General features: G+C 39.7%; 1 protein-coding gene across 1 annotated transcript in view; it reads right to left on the bottom strand.

Annotated features, from left to right (window-relative positions):
• sap130a (Sin3A-associated protein a) overlaps nt 1–14,375 on the bottom strand; it is a 33,112-nt gene extending 18,737 nt beyond the window's left edge. Inside the window, exons 1-12 of the mRNA XM_038304190.1 lie at nt 14,242–14,375; nt 13,553–13,680; nt 13,200–13,468; nt 11,373–11,531; nt 11,200–11,290; nt 7,216–7,331; nt 6,998–7,119; nt 6,613–6,757; nt 6,313–6,403; nt 6,122–6,226; nt 5,893–6,034; nt 2,727–2,842 (exon numbers count right to left, since the gene is read on the bottom strand). Coding sequence (XP_038160118.1) covers nt 2,727–2,842; nt 5,893–6,034; nt 6,122–6,226; nt 6,313–6,403; nt 6,613–6,757; nt 6,998–7,119; nt 7,216–7,331; nt 11,200–11,290; nt 11,373–11,531; nt 13,200–13,468; nt 13,553–13,664 — 1,468 coding nt within the window. The 5' untranslated portion in view covers nt 13,665–13,680; nt 14,242–14,375. The remainder of the gene's footprint in view (nt 1–2,726; nt 2,843–5,892; nt 6,035–6,121; nt 6,227–6,312; nt 6,404–6,612; nt 6,758–6,997; nt 7,120–7,215; nt 7,332–11,199; nt 11,291–11,372; nt 11,532–13,199; nt 13,469–13,552; nt 13,681–14,241) is intronic.
• Nucleotides 14,376–17,213: the final 2,838 nt, after the last annotated feature.

The raw sequence follows: 17,213 nt of genomic DNA on the forward strand, positions 1-17,213 counted from the left end.
GGCTTAATTTTTACTACAGCGCCCCCTAGAAATAACAAACTTCAAACCACCAGCCCCAAGCCGTTTTTAGTCCTAGAATATTGAGACTTTGAACACATTTGCACCTCATCAGGCCCTAACTAAAAGCCTCTTGGACCCATGGTCTAAACCCCACCGGAAGTCGGCCATTTTGAATTACATTTTACTCTGTTGTGAAAGCACTGACCTCTTTTCAAAAAATTGTATAAAATCAGTATTTTATCCAAATGAGCTAAAACTTTCAAAATATGTTCTTTATAAAGCCTGCTATAAGTTGGTTACAATAGCAAAGCGCTTCTTTAAAGTCCGTCACTCTGATTTTTCAAAAGTTTGCGTTCTCGCCTAGTAGTTGGCCAAGTGGACAGATAATGCCAGGAAATAATTCAGCCCCTAGCCATGCTCATTCCTAGGATAATGAAATTTGGCACACATCTGTATGAGCCCGCCACCTACAAAAAGTTTCATTGGAGCCATGGTCTAAACCTCTCATGAAGTCGGCCATTTTGAATCAAACAGTACCCTTATGAAAATAGAATCACTTTGTTAAAATATTTCTAAAAAATCAGTCGATTTCTCAAAAAGCTAGGAGTTTTGGAATATATTCCTTTAATTGCTTCGTGTTTGATGGTAAACACAGCATAGCTCTTCTTAAAAGTCCGTCACTCTGATTTTTCAAAAGTTTGTGTTAACAGGAAATTGTTGTTTTTCAAAAAGTTTTATAGCAATACTAGCCAAATGTGGAACATTTATTTATACTTTGATTATAGTAAGGTCTGCCAAGATTGGCGTGAATCTATGCATGTTTGAGCATCTTATGGGGTTTTCAACTGCCGCAGTATATGGCATTCAAGTTTAAAGATTTTTCTTTCTTTAAATTATTTAATAAATCATCTAAAAAAAATTTAGGACATGCAAGATGTGTTCCTTGACATTTGTGATTTTTTTCGGGATTTTATTGCAAACTATGGATTTTTAATGTTTTTTTTTGTTTTGAGTAGGGTGTATTACCGCTAACCGTGGAGTTTGGCAGTGCTGTTTCTCCATCTTTTGAACATGTACTTTTGACCCACCACCTGAGATGGCTGCAGCATCTATCTCACAGATGAGATTCATCCCAGATATTATATTTTATCCCTAGTTTAACCCTTCCTGACCAAAGCTGTGGTTTTCTCCGGCTGGTCCAGAGGTGAAGCGTGGCGCCTTTTCCCCTGGCTGGGAAGGAACAAGGGGGCGGCAAACTTCTAACTTGTTGAGCCTCGATTTAAGACATAAGGGGTCAAAAGCAATGAAAAGATTTTTGCTGTGACAAACCATGTGGGCGTGGCCAAGCATCAAAATCAGACTTTGTGCCATTAGAGTATGACTAAACTGCCTCTGGCCCTGCTTTTAGGATTATTAAATCTGTATAACGCAACAGGATGCTCAAAAAAGTCAATTAAAGCCATGGTCCACACCCAACAAGAAGTCAGCCATTTTGGATCAAAGATACCATTTTCTTTTTTTAAGTCATGACATATCTAAGTGAAGGGCTCTTGGTTTTTTTTTTTTAGTTAGAGACTTCAAATTAACTTTACATGGACTATAGTCATAGCAGATTAAGTTATCAAAATTATTATTCTACATGGAAGCATGTGGGCGTGGCTAAGCATCAAACTGTTAACTCCAATCATACAAAGCCATGCTTTTAGGAGGAGGAGAAGGATGATGAGGATGAGAAACAAACAGCAGTAGGAGATGCAGTGAAAGCAGCAGCAGGAAGAGGAATATGAAGAGAAGGAGCACAGGGGGAGGAGGATGATTAGAATGAGAAACAGCAGAAGGAGAATGGAGGAGGATTAAATGAAGCAGGATAAGGAGGATGAAGAGGATCAGGAGAAGCAGCAGTAGGCAGGGGATGAAGAGAAAGAGCAGCAGCAGGATGAGGAGAAAGAGATGCAGCAAGAGTGACAGCAGGATGAGGAGAAGGAGATGCAGCAAGAGCGACAGCAGGAGGAGGAGAAGGAGAAGTAGACGCAGCAAGAGCAGCAGCAGGATGAGGAGGAGATGCAGCAAGAGCAGCAGCAGGATGAGGAGAAGGAGAAGCAGCAATAGCAACAGCAGGAGGAGGAGAAGGAGACGCAGCAAGATACGCAGCAGGATGAGGAGGAGACGCAACAAGAGCAGCAGCAGGATGAGGAGAAGGAGACGCAGCAAGAGTGACAGCAGGAGGAGAAGAAGGAGACGCAGCAAGATACGCAGCAGGATGAGGAGGAGACGCAACAAGAGCAGCAGCAGGATGAGGAGAAGGAGACGCAGCAAGAGTGACAGCAGGAGGAGGAGAAGGAGACGCAGCGAGAAAAGCAGCGGCAGGAGGATGATGAGGAGAAGCTGCATTAGCAGGAGGATGACTAAGATGAGGAGAGGCTGCAGGTGGAGGAGGATGGGAAACAGTGGCAGCAGCAGAAGGAGAAAGAGGATGATGAAGAGGAACAGCACAGGGTGATGAAGAGGATGAGGGGAAGCAGCAGCAGGCATAGGCTGAAGAGCAAGAGAATAGGCTGGGAAGAAGCGTGGAGCCGGCGGTCGCTTGGTTTCCGCGGTCGCGACATACCAGGCGGTGCGAGCTGCGAGGGCCGTCAATACCGCTCGCGGTTTTAATTTCTCATTGCATCTTTAAAAAAAAATACACCAGCTAACCCTGACTGGAAATAAAACATAATAGTTCCTACCTGGATACTGGCGGATGGTGGACACAGAGCTGCTGATGGGGGTGTATGTGTGTGTCAGAGGGTATGATGAAGAGTATGCAGGGAGGAAATACTGGAACTGCACAGGTACAGAAGATCTGTGGGTGTGGCAAGAATAAAAAAAAAACATCAACAGTCAACAATATTTTATGCTCAATATACTAATGTTCATGTTTACAATTAGGGCTGAAACAACTAATCGGCTTAATTGTGATTAATCAATTATTGAAATAATCATCAGCTAATTTGCTAATTTGGGGTATAGAGACTCTAAAACATTCCTTTAAGCTGACAGAATCTCTTAGAGCAGTAATTATACCAACATTGTAAAAAATATGTCAACATTTTGCATCTAAATAGAAAAACTTTTTTGTATATCAATATGCTCTATCCAGAAGTCCTGAAGTGGAAAAGTTTTAGTTTCATCTGGTTTAATTTCGTAAAAAAAAAAACTTCTTTAAGAAGCCTTTGGCTATACGTTTATTAATTGATTAATCTGAAAAATAATGGACAGATTAATCAATTTGCAAAATAATCGTTAGTTGCAGGCCTAGTTACAACTAGTCAAATGTTAAAACTTCCATATGACGCGTATGAGGAGATGATATGATAAATACACAGTGATGATACACAGTTTGGAAGCTGCAGCACTGAGCAAAGATATCAGAGTTTTAAATAAGCCAAATATATCAAACTCTGCTAGATCACAGCTTCTTATTGGAATATTATGAAGTTAACAACTAAAAAACCTAACGAGATTATAAACAAAGCTTTTCAACATATTTAGAAACCAAACATAACCGACTCCAGGCTCCACACTGAAATATATAGACTAGAGCTGATGAATAGGAGAGTCCTGCCAGCAGAAGACCAAGAAAATTGGGTTGTTAGGGCCTGCAGTAGTTCAGATCATTCAATATGCAGGCAGATTTGTGACAGACTGGATACTTTTGGTAATCAAACCATCACAAAGGGCTTACTGATTGATGTTGTCAATATTATAGTTATTTTTGTTAGCCATATGAAATGTGTTTTTATTTCAGTCTAGAGATATAAAAAGTTAATAAAAATATTTCAATCATGGCAAATAGACTTATTTGTAACGTTTATAGATTAAAATTTTTTTTTAACATGATTTAAGATAAGTAGAACAACCCACATATCATTTTCTACTGCCATGCTCTGCTAAATTCTATAGCAATGCTAGCTCGAACTAGCCTAGTAAACCACCCCCACCTGCCAGCGGCCAAAATAATTTTTGCCTGCGAGTGGTCTAGTCTCGATCAATTCTCTAGGCCCTAGAACTGGCGGGCCAATCACAATGCAGAGATGTGTTTTGAATTTTTGAATGCAAAGTGGGTGGGGACAAAGCTGCAGGACGCTGGAGAAAGCACAAGGAATATGGCAACAACTATTGAACAGTTCTCCTTTCACTCAGCTTTGGAATCAGTTTTAAAAGGATTAGATTTGGGGTTTTCATTGAAACGTGAGCAGGAAGAGGCTCTACGCTCATTCATTTTTAAGAAGGACGTATTCGCCGTTTTACCGACAGGCTGGTTGTTTACACTCCCCCACCAGCTTTCTGTCATGCTTACTACACTATATTGCCAAAAGTATTTGCTCACCCATCCAAATTATTGGAATCAGGTGTTCCAATCACTTCCATGGCCACAGGTGTATAAATTCAAGCACCTAGGCATGCAGACTGTTTTTACAAACATTTGTGAAAGAATGGGTCGCTCTCAGGAGCTCAGTGAATTCCAGCGTGGAACTGTGATAGGATGCCACCTGTGCAACAAATCCAGTCGTGAAATTTCCTCGCTCCTAAATATTCCACAGTCAACTGTCAGCTGTATTATAAGAAAATGGAAGTGTTTGGGAACGACAGCAACTCAGCCACGAAGTGGTAGGCCACGTAAACTGACGGAGCAGGGTCAGCGGATGCTGACGCGCATAGTGCGAAGAGGTCGCCAACTTTCTGCAGAGTCAATCACTACAGACCTCCAAACTTCATGTGGCCTTCAGATTAGCTCAAGAACAGTGCGCAGAGAGCTTCATGGAATGGGTTTCCATGGTCGAGCAGCTGCATCCAAGCCATACATCACCAAGTGCAATGCAAAGCGTCGGATGCGGTGGTGTAAAGCACGCCGCCACTGGACTCTAGAGCAGTGGAGACGCGTTCTCTGGAGTGACGAATCGCGCTTCTCCATCTGGCAATCTGATGGACGGGTCTGGGTTTGGCGGTTGCCAGGAGAACGGTACTTGTCTGACTGCATTGTGCCAAGTGTAAAGTTTGGTGGAGGGGGGATTATGGTGTGGGGTTGTTTTTCAGGAGCTGGGCTTGGCCCCTTAGTTCCAGTGAAAGGAACTCTGATTGCTTCAGCATACCAAGACATTTTGGACAATTCCATGCTCCCAACTTTGTGGGAACAGTTTGGAGCTGGCCCCTTCCTCTTCCAACATGACTGTGCACCAGTGCACAAAGCAAGGTCCATAAAGACATGGATGACAGAGTCTGGTGTGGATGAACTTGACTGGCCTGCACAGAGTCCTGACCTCAACCCGATAAAACACCTTTGGGATGAATTAGAGCGGAGACTGAGAGCCAGGCCTTCTCGTCCAACATCAGTGTGCGACCTCACAAATGCGCTTCTGGAAGAATGGTCAAAAATTCCCATAAACACACTCCTAAACCTTGTGGACAGCCTTCCCAGAAGAGTTGAAGCTGTTCTAGCTGCAAAGGGTGGACCGACGTCATATTGAACCCTATGGATTAGGAACGGGATGTCACTTAAGCTCATATGTGAGTCAAGGCAGGTGAGCAAATACTTTTGGCAATATAGTGTACGTCACAGTCAGTTGCGCTCATTGGTCAGAGCGTTGGCCAATAGGCACAGACATGGTTTGAAAAACAACAGGTTGTTCTCATCAACAATCTTCTGATGTCTCATTCATCGGGGCTTAATTACACATTTAATCTCACCTTTAGTCTGGTTTATCAGGCTAAGCTCGAACGGCCACCTTCACTCGAACTATTTAAGCTCTGGGTGTCGCCGTTGCTTTCTGAAATATTGCTCACTGTCGCCAATTTTCTACCTTTTAACGGCTCTGATATAGACAACCTTGTCTTAAACCATTTTGTTCTCACCTGTTGTCATTTCTGGTTTCCATGGTGACGGGGTTCGGAGAAGACCTGTGTCCTGGGATGGGGATGAGGTTGGCTCTCTCTCCAGGGTATTCCGCCTGGACGCGGGATGAAGAGTGGGCGATCGGCTGTGGGACCACTTTAGCTGTGGACGGGACAGGATGAGGGGATGGTCAGTGAAAACAGATTGCTGCACCGGTGCCCATCAGGAAAGGGTTAGCGAAAGGCTCACCAACGGGGATGGTGGACGTAGTCACTGCTGTAGCATGGGAAGAGTGGGACGCCATTGTCATGGTGACAATAGTGTTGCTGGTCATTTGGGTATGAGGTACAGAACCTTACAGGAAACAGAAACATGATTTCAGTGTGAAATAAACCAACTGTTAATAATTAGCTTCCCTTAATTGAGACAAAAATCAGCACCTATTGTAGTTGTTGATGGCACAGTGTTTGTAGCGACTATTGGTGCCACTGTTGCTGCAGCGACAGGAGTCACGGTACTGAAGATGGGTTTCTGTTTGAAACAGCAAACATAGATATTTCTACTCGTTCCATAAACAACATCTGTAACATTTCCACGGACTGAGCAAAGACCCTTAACCCCACACTGCTGCCCGGGCGCCACACAATGGCGGCCCAACGCAGAGAGTTCATTTCATTGCTCTGTACTTGTTACGGTGTATTGACAATAAAAGCTGGGGAAACAAAAAAAAAAATAAAGACCTGAGCCATGGTGTGCGGCGGCTGGGCTTTTTGAGCTCCGATCGCAGGGTGCGACGGTAGAGTGATTCGTGTGGCAGAGTCACGTGACGTCTGAGGCCTCTGGATACTGACAGTAGCAGGAGGGTGGATGGTCAACGCAGGACGCCTGTAACAGGATAACAGTCATCTAATTCCTCTCAGCAGCAGCATCATAACTGAATGGAGGTAAAGCGTCAATTTCCTATTTATTTTAAAACTTTACTGTTAGCAATTCGGATACTAAGAAGAAAAGTCAAGTTAAATGTTCTGATCCTGCTGACAAATGGACTAAAAGGCTGTATCACATCATTAAAATTTACCTTAAAAAGTTTCGGAGTTATAAAGTTGGGGATCCTGGAAGACTTACCCATGTGTGACTTCAGAGTGAGTGACTGTGGGACTGATCACCGGAGACTGAGTTCTAGTAGCTGAAATGGGTGCCACCACGGTTGGGAGGACAGCAGTGGAGGTTGTTACAGCAGGACGGGACTGAGCACAGAACAGATGCAACATATCAAACATGGAGTTCCTCCTTTACTGGAACATAAAAAAAAAAGCCTTTTACATCCAAGCGCTCAAACTCACAGGAATAGTTTGGTGGATGATGTGCTGCACTGTAGGCGGGCCTGCGCATGCAGCTGCTCCTGTGGCGGGCCGCAGGACCGTTTTGGAGCTGGACAGGACAGCTGCTGCTGCGGGGCCTGCAGGGGACGATAATCAATTGAAATACAGTCTTGAGAAAAAAGCATTTCCACACTTATACGACCCAATTTTTGCTTTTTTTGTCAAATTTAATTAAAGCAGAAGTAACTTGTAAATGTAATTAGCATTTCTAAGTTGGAATTTAATTTATAAATTGAAGAAAAACTAAAAAAAAAAAACCCTCAAATCAAAGAGGTCACATGAGAAATCACTTCTACCTCTAGATTAAACACTTATTGGGATAAATTTCACATCCCATTCCTGGGTACCAGGAAATCCCTTAAACAGAACCTACCTGACGACCTGAAGTAGGCTTAAAAAATAAAGCCTCAGAGTAAAACATCACACCCACATTTTAAAGACAATAACAAACGGAAAGGTGCACACTTCCTTACTTGCTTGATATGAGTGTCTTACTCTGATTAAACGTGGGGTTGTCAATAGTATCAATACTCAAACATCGTATGCGGATATAATAACAGTATCGAGACTAAAGAAAAGTGTTTGCATATTTTTGATACCGTTAGTTTTAGATCTCTGGATTATTTGTCATAAAAGGAATAACACCTCAAACAACCTTAAAATATTGTCAATTCATATTTGTTTCATTCATTTTACATTCATTTGTACACTTATTTAACTAATAAAACTTCCGATACTGTTCAGAAAACATGTTTCAAAAGGTGTGTTTTTTATGTTATATCTTTAATTATTCAGCATTTTTTGTTCACATTTTACCTTATTGGTAATGAGTATCAATTATTCTAATTGGTATCGATACTGAGTTTGAAATTTTAGCATCATGACAACCTTAGTTAAACTTAACACAAAATCTAAGTGCTTCTTTTTGGAAATTGTGTTTTTAAAGTTGTGATTGTTTCAATAATTGATTAGTCACGATTCATTTGTTTCGCCTTTTGAAGAACTAGTGATGAGCCTTTCCAGCAAACAAAACAAAATCAATCTAAGAGCAGGTTAAACATTCAATCAGAACACAGGACTAGGGCTGGGTAAAAAAAAAAATCTATTTACTCGATTTTGAATCAATTCCTTAAAATTTTTGCAAAATCGATGTCTAGGGAATAAGATCGATTAGTTTTATAGTGACGCGCATGATGTTGACATTCAAATGAGCAGGAAAGATTCACTCAAGATTGCTTCAAGCCAGAGAGCTGCAAATATAGCCAATAGGTTGACTGACAACATTAACAAATGGGGGCTGACCAGCAAATACCCTGTAGTTGATACAGACAACACTGCAAATATGGTTTGTAGAGTGAAGGTAATGCAGCAGACGCATGTCTGCTGTGTCACGTCTGCTTGCTTGTGTGAGGCTTCAGTTTTTCACTTTTAACAAACAAGTTTGCACTTTTGAGAGAGTTTTGTTCACATCTCAAGTTTAAACTGTCTGATTTACAAATTCGCATTTGTGTTTAACATGACAGGAAAAAATAAAATGCAGAACTATTTTGAAACACGGTTGAACCACTTTCATTATTGTAAAAACAGATCAAATCGAAATTATTCGATTTAGAACTGTATGAATCAAAATTGAATCGATTCAGGACTTTGGCGAAAATACCCAGCCCTACACAAGACAATCTAAAACACTGGAAACCTGCTTTAAAAATGGTGGCAGACTTCCCGAATAAATAAAAAACTTCAAAGACCAAAATAAAAACAAATAATTATTTCTTCTTAGAAAAAAAAACATTTTGATGATGCTGTAGACCAAGGAAACAAAGTCTGTGGAGTGAAAAGAAAGGTCGGGCCAAATCTTAGCAGATGTTTTTTCTGCCTCGATTGACATGAATAAAAATGACACCGTGTTAAATGTTACACAGGTCTCAATTTAACAAAAAAAAAACACCAAAAAAAACAAACAAAAAACAAATGTCTATTAATAAAACAAAAAGAAAACATAACATGTGATTTTAAAGCACGGCTGCTGTGAATGCACTAGTAATTAATCTGAATGCATGCACGTATCAGCTGATATGGATACAGATAACAAGAAAAAACAAATATGGGCCGTCCCAAATATCAGTCTACCTCTGGTAAAAACTAAAACTGTCTAACCTGGAGTTGATAGTGTGACCTCTTAGCGCTACAGAAGTGCATCAACACATGATAACTTTCTTCTCACTTCAAAGACAACATATAAGCATCACTTTTTGACCTTAAACTTGAGTCTTCTTCCATCAGGTAGCATTAAAATCATCTAAAGCAGGGGTCTCCAACTTCAGTTTAATTCAGTTCAAAAATTAAATGTTACAGTAAGCAAAGAACCCACTAATGGTTTTGATGTGGTATAATAAATACCAGTTGATAGCAGGTCTTTCAGTGAAAATTTGAATTTTCATGATAGAATAGAGATTAAAAGAACTAGCAATATGTTTTTTGGATCCATTTCTCATGCAATTAGCTTGGCAATGCTTTTGTGTTTTCTTTTACATCATTTTCCACAAATATCAACCTACTTTAGTGGGTGGGTGATAAATTGAATATACTCGATGTATCTGTAATTTCCCCACACACGATACTTAAAATAACTCTATTGCAACCATTGAGTACAAATTCTCCTGACGACATTAAGCTGTCTGCATCTACTTCACTGAGAGGTTTATTTTCCCCACGCACTTTGAATGCATCATAAAACCCTCTTCGCGCGGTACTGACGCACACTACAGCAACCGGCAAATGAAATATGGCAACAGCACGTGTTTCAGCTCAGCAATATATGGCAGTGGTTTGGATTTCCCGCCGAGAACGTCGAACAAAAGGCCCTAAATTGTAAGACGTGCCGCAAAAACCATTGCTGCAAAAGGTAGCAGTGCAGATTTACCCCATCTAAAAAGTGATCCGCTGCAAAATCAAGAATGTTGTAAACTCTGCATGTCAGCATCTCCCCGCAAACCAAATAAAATGTTAAATAAATCAGCTGTCGTTTGAAAAAGCAATCTTATATGAGAGAAAAAGGAATAGATTGAGGGAAATCACAAACGCCACTTATTACGTTACTTAAATGTTCTAATGCCTGTAATGTGATGTGGTCTTGTTCAGAGGTTTCTCAGGTGTTTTCAAAACATGGCAACGTTCTCAATTTAACAACGTTTTGTGTTTCTTTAAAATTCCCAGCACATAAAGATCAATGCAAATAGTTTTGAGGCGCGTTTTTGCTTTGTTTCCTGTTTGGTTGATGGGATCTTGCTAAAGGTCTAATACTCACACCAAAAGGCATAATGTGGCAGTACTATTGGTGAAAAGCTTTGAGATTGTTAAAATAAAATGTAAAAAAAAAAATGTTCTGAAACCAAAAGTTTGAATGAATTATATGCACTCTATTGTATTTGAAGGTAATATTGTGATATTAGATTTTATTCATAACGTCCCAGCCCTAACTTTAAGATAAACTATGCTTCCTCTATGTGAAACGTTTTAGGTTTTTCCTTATTTTAAAACCTTAAATTGCACAAAAAATCTGATTGTTTAAGATGGCAACAGATTTCCTACAGCTGTTAAAAATATGATTTTTTTTCATCTTGTTATTTTTATGTCTGAACTCATGGCTAAATGGCTTGTTATATTTTAAAAGTTGTAGGCGCCTGATCTTAAGTACATCAGGAAGTTCCTGTCTGAACAGCTGAAAAGGTTTTTAGGTTTTTTTTGCTCCCCAAGGTTTATTAAGGTGTTTTTAAGGTGATCTAAACCAAGTTTTGCATATGGCTGGTTATCTTAATACTTGATTCTCTGAATTTCTCAGGTGTGACAGGAAAGCATAAATGGAAGCAATCTAAAGGAGGTAAAGATTTTTCCATAGCTTTTCAAATGAAATGCAACATATGAACAGGAAACAGACAACCTTACCTGGAGGTAAATGAGATGGGTAGGCCTGAGAAGAACTCCTTATAATATGAATGTTAGTTGGCATCAGGTGGTGCACGTTGCTGGAGTGCCCCTAAAACAACATGAAAGCAGAAGGTGCTCAGAGACCGCCAAATCAACATCCTCAAAAGCTAATGTAGTGTGAATGCACCCACCTGCTGACCACTGATGGTTGCCACGGGGATAGATGGGGTGGTGGGCATTGTGCTCTCTATGGTCACCGTAATGTGACTCGCCACCTTAGGTATATGAGCTTGGTTGGAAGCCGGTGCTGGAGCAATCAGACGACTTGGAATGGGTGGCTTAAGGACAGGCTAGAGGAAACCACACAGTTGTTCAATCTTTAACAACACTGAAGTATTTAACAAAAAATAAGCCGAAGTGGGACAGATATATAAATACTGACTTTAGGGTTCCTGTACAATAGTGGAAGTGTCTATTTCATGCCTAAAGGCTGCAAAATAACCCTCAAGATTCAGTCAGAAGTTTGGAGATGTCTTTGTTTCTCCTTATGCTTGTTAAGACCAATTTATGCTTCTGACACATAGCCTCTGCAACCGTCAAATCTGTTTCTCTTGCACCCAAAGCAAGAATCATACCAACTACCAACCACTGCTGTGGTATAAAAATGGTAAGGAAAAGAAAAAGTCATTAAAATATTATCTAGATTCTTTATTCTAAGAAAGGAAACACCACAATTACCAATTCAAACTAAAAATAGATCAACTGTACACCAGTCAATTTAAATCGCTACAATCCTAATATACCAGATGCATGTACAAAATGTTTAGATGAAAAAGGGACTTTGTTTCATTGTATCTGGGAATGAATGGAAATTGAAAAATTTTGGAGAGAAATAAAACAAGCTATAGAACAGCTTGTCTCTAAGGACGTTGCACTAGATCCGGTTTTCCTAATTTTAGGTTTGTATCCAAAAAATTATTTGTTTACCACATGTGAACAACTATTGATTCATATGTGACTACTACAAGCTAAAAGACTGATAGCACTATTCTGGAAGAAAATAACAGCACCAAGTATCAAACAATGGACCAGGCAAATACTGAAGACTTTACCTCTGGAACGCATGACATATCTCCAAAAAGGGAAAAGCGAATTATTTGAAAACATTTGGAGACCCTTCTGGAATTTTGTTGAAGGAGTGGACTTGTGTCAAGATGAAGAAGTCAGCTAAAGACAAAATTAATGTCGGACCATAAGCTTGGTTCTGACGACCGTTTACACATCAAGCTATCTCCACTCCTAGTGACGATCTGCGGTATTACTAACAGTATTGAAGGAGGAAATAAAGCAGTTGGTGGCGGTAATGCACCAAAAGTTGTTTGCCAACCGCCATAAAACACAAGAAGAAGAAGACGAAGAAGGAGGGAATCAAGCAAATCAAAACTAAAGCCATTATTTAAAATGTTGCGTTGAGAAGATTTCAATTGTTCTTTATAGTTGTTCTTCATCTTCTGTTTTATGTTGGTTGGCAAGCAACTTCCAGAGGGGCATTGCCGCCAACTCCTGGAATGGAGTGTGAATCGGGATGTGCAGCCAGATGGAGATGACGCGTTCTGCTCATGCGCTCTTGTTATCAGAGAACCGAGCCAGGGAAAAACCGAGCCGAGCCCACCTCTGGAACTGGTCTGCAGTTAGCTCGGTTAGGTTATATCTAGCTCTGCTCAGTTCAGTTTACTTTCCATTTACACACAATAAGTTATCTCAGTTACTGAGCTCGGACCGGTCTCAGCACGGTTCTTCAAGGGTAGTGTAAATGAGGTAATAAGGTCAATCAAGGGAGCCTCAGCAATGGTCTGCTATCTTTTGTATGCTTAAAGGAACTTATGCAAATGTGTCTAAGAGGGCGTTCTGTTGCTTTTGATTGTATTGGTTATACGACAGATGCATCTGTAAAAAATCTAATAAAAATATTGCTGGAAAAACAAATAGATCAACTGTGACAAACAAAACAAGTTCACCTTCATTTGCCCATCGGTGAGAACTGCAGGTCGGCCCTGTGGGAGGTGGACAGTGGGTGCAGGTAAGGTCACAGGTGCTCCAGGTTGGATGGAAACAGTCTGGGGAGAGGCTTGCGGCTGCCCATGCATCTGGACCTGCGGGTAAGGTCGGACCACCATAGTCTCCTGCTTGTCATCTCTGAAAGCTAAGGTTGACCCTCCAGTGGTAAGCGGGTGGTCCTGCTGAGCGTGCTCACTTTCACGGTTGCCATTCCCATCTCCAGCTGATCCTTTTAAACAAGATGAGACTCATTACTACATCTGATTGGAGGTATCCAACCTAAACAAAGTATGATTTGAATAAAATGACTAACCTGAAGGGTTGGGGGGCTGGTTGACAGGGACCAGGTTTGCAGTGGCTGGGATCTGAGCTGCACCCACGCTGACCGCAGGCAGCCCGTGTCTGGGGAATTGTTGTGAACTCATCCGAGGTACTTTTGACCTAAAACAGGATTAAAACCCCACATTAATTCTATTAACAATTGAAACAATGGAGTTGAACTGGAGTACAGGGAGCTGGCTAATTCTATAAACCTGCATGAGACTAAGATTATCAGCTGGGGAGATAAAGCGTTAGAATAATAACTACACTTTCATTGGTTATATGATAAAAACCCACATTTTGTCTCCTTTTTGATATTATATGACGAATATCCCACGACAAGACTAAACGGCAATCACACAAGTCCTTCCCTAATACTAAGTTAACAAGACGAAACAAAGGGATTGTTTAGGACCTGCCCGTTTTAAATACATAAGCGCTGAATCGGCTTTTCTCAACAATTCAGCTGCTCTCAAGGATTTTTTTAGCAACAGCCTTTAAAGTAAAACGCTACCTTGTTAGCTAGCTATTGTTGCTAACAGCAAGCTAACGTTCCCATACGACAACTAGAAACCGCCTGCTCTTTTTTCGGTAAAAGCATTAACTTTCAGAAGAGCCTAAAGACGCCGTTTATCCAGGCTAAACAAACGACAGTTTCCGTGTTTTGTGTGCAGACATTACCGTAACCGATACAGGACTAAGCAATGGTCGTTTTTGCGGATTACAATTTTTCCATTCGTCTTTTCTTTTTTTCCCCCTTAACATGTAAGCCGGAAGAACACATATAAACCAGTTGGTTATTTGCACCAATCAGAGAGGGCACTCAGACTTACGGGGCCAATCAGAAACCTCGGACTTAGTGCAGTAAATGAAATGAGGCAGTGTCGTAAAATGAACAGGATGTTTTATTTTCTGTTGTAGAGTTGACGTCCTAACCGCAGTTCACCTAAAAAAACATAGCAAACTCTAGACAAATTTCTAAAATATTTGTTGGTTTACATTACTAAACATAAACAAAAAATAGTTTAAAAAAAAAAACAACACGTCTTATAAGCGAAGCTCACAGAGTTCACAATAAATAAAGCCATGATAAGTATCTGCCTTCTCAGTCACTTTGAGATTTCGTATTAACTATGAGACAGTCCGCTTTTGAAACTAAGCAGTACATCAAAATAAAATTAGTAGAGCTCTCTGAAAAAATGCCTTTACTGCACCTTCAGCACATTTACTAGGAAATCTATTTTCGATCTATACAAACAAAGCGTGTGCATTGGTCAAATGACAGCCAAACTCATATTTCATCCAATCCTAGTGCGCTTGCGTAGATCAGTAGCCAATGGGAAGCCCCAACTCATTAATATTAATGATTCTTACCCGCCAAAACATGCATTTGTTGCCGTTTCCCTGGCGCAGTACTAACTGCAATACCACAGTCTACCGTTAGATGGCGGCAGAGCATCGTATAAATTAACAAGTAAAACAAAAACATCCCAGAGATCTATGGGTTGAAAAATAACGACCTGGAAGAAAAATTCTACAACAGAGAATTTTATTAATTGGCCTAACAGTAAATATTTTAAACCAACATTTAGGATTTATAGTGTGATAATGTTTCCTTTATTCTGAAAAGTGCTTGTTTTCAGTCATTTTTCACATAAGGTTAAAAATACCCCACAATGGGGAAAATTGTCCTCCTTGTTTAAGCTTTCCTATGAGGAAGAAGTGGGCTGAAAGCATTCTGGGGTTTCAAACCAACAGCCATTTAGGTCTATCCTGTCATCAAAAACCATTCCCACCTTTTATGTCTTATGTCAAAGGCTGGGATGCAAATACATTTTCTTTATTCATACAACCCAATTAACACTTCAGTGTCTCACAGGAAAGGGAATTGGTTTTTAAGGGCTATTCACTGACACTTTAAATAGTATATTTTTATGAGTAAGACAAGATTAACTTTTTTGTCCCAAAGGAAATTTGATTTGGGTACAGACTCTGGCTGCAACATAAACCAAACTATGTGGCACACTGCTATAAAAATTCCACTATAAGACAATAAATAAATACATAAGGAAGCATGTTACATTACATTCACAATAAAAAAATGGGAAAAAAAGTATAAAAACCCTTCTTTAAAAAAATCTGTTATTTGAGATAATGAATACATTAAAAAAGCATGTCAGTTTAGTTTAATTTTTAGTAAACAAAGCATCCTTCAAAAAGACTTTCAAATGTACCACTATTATAATAATTAAAGTAAAGGCTAAACATGAAGAACTCAAGGTTGAACCTTCATTTATATATAATCCGGAGCAACATGGATTTAATTAGAATATAAAAAACATTTTCAGGAAATTTGTCGAAAACATGTTGATTTTCTGCCGCCTACTTCCAGCAGTCGTTAGGCAAGTGGCGGGTTTCACCCTGCGCAGGGCTTTAGTCCAACACTGGGCAAAAAAGACAATATTGCCTACGTAGAGGAAACAATCTGCACTTGTTTATCTCTTTAAAAAAAAGCTAATATTTGGTAGAACCTCTGCCCAGTGTTAAATCCTGCATCACATTTTAATTTCATCAGACAACAGGACCCTCTTCCACATGTTGTTCATGTGTCAAAGAAACAATTTTAATCTAAACTTTACTATATTTACCCAGCCTTTGTCTCATCCATGGCTTATGGCAAACTCTAAAATATTGTTTTGTTTTGTTTTATAGTTGTGGCTTTGACAGACTCTACTTGATTTCAAAGCTGAACTGCTGTTACCCTCTAGGCATCTTCTTTGAATAAGCAAACTTTGGATTAGACGACACAAGGACCAACTTCATTTACCAAACTTTAACACAACCGCAGATTTTTTGAGTCTAGGTTTTGATTTTTTTTTGACACAAGATCCAAAGTAAATTCTAAATAAGGATTAATTAAAAAATAATTTTCCATAAAATTTTGATGACCTGCATAATTTTAGCAACAAATAAAAATCCTCACTTGGCAAGAAATACAAATAACAAGAAAGATACACTGCATTGCGTCAGTGCAGCACAGATAATTAAAGAGAATAAAGATTAATCATAGAAATAATGATTATACTGAAAAATTGTAAAATGATTGATTAAAAAAAATAAAGGACATGTTTAGATAGCACAACCAAAAGCCTCCCCAAATACATATGTTTTTAATCTCAGTTTAAAGAAAGTTCGGATTTAAGTTTATTGTTTTCTAGGAGTTTATTTCAGATTAGTCTAGCATAAAAATTAAAAGCTGCATCTCCCTTTTTGGTTCTCGGTAGGTAGAGTAGCCTTGAGCAGGAAGCGGATGCACGTTAGGCTGATGTGCTCAACTTTCTTAGTTTCAGTGAAGACACATGCAGCAGCATTCTGGATCAGCTGCAGCTGTCTCTAATCCCTTTTTATAGGAAATCTGTGAAGAAGCTGTTACAGTAATACATTTTACTAAAGATAAACCCAGGAGTTAGTTTATCAAGGTCTTGTTAAGTGATTAGTCCTTTAATCATGTTAATTCCAGCTCTTTAGGTGATAGAAAGCCAGCTTTGTCAATATCTGTATGATTCTCTGTTGATTCAGGACTCAGTCCAACACTACACCCAGATTTAGAGTCTTATTGCTGATTTTTAGTCAGATTAACTGAAGCTGTTAGC

This window comes from Cyprinodon tularosa, unplaced genomic scaffold (genome assembly GCF_016077235.1).
Source record: "Cyprinodon tularosa strain WSP-4 unplaced genomic scaffold, ASM1607723v1 ctg114, whole genome shotgun sequence".
Classification (NCBI taxonomy): Eukaryota; Metazoa; Chordata; class Actinopteri; order Cyprinodontiformes; family Cyprinodontidae; genus Cyprinodon; species Cyprinodon tularosa.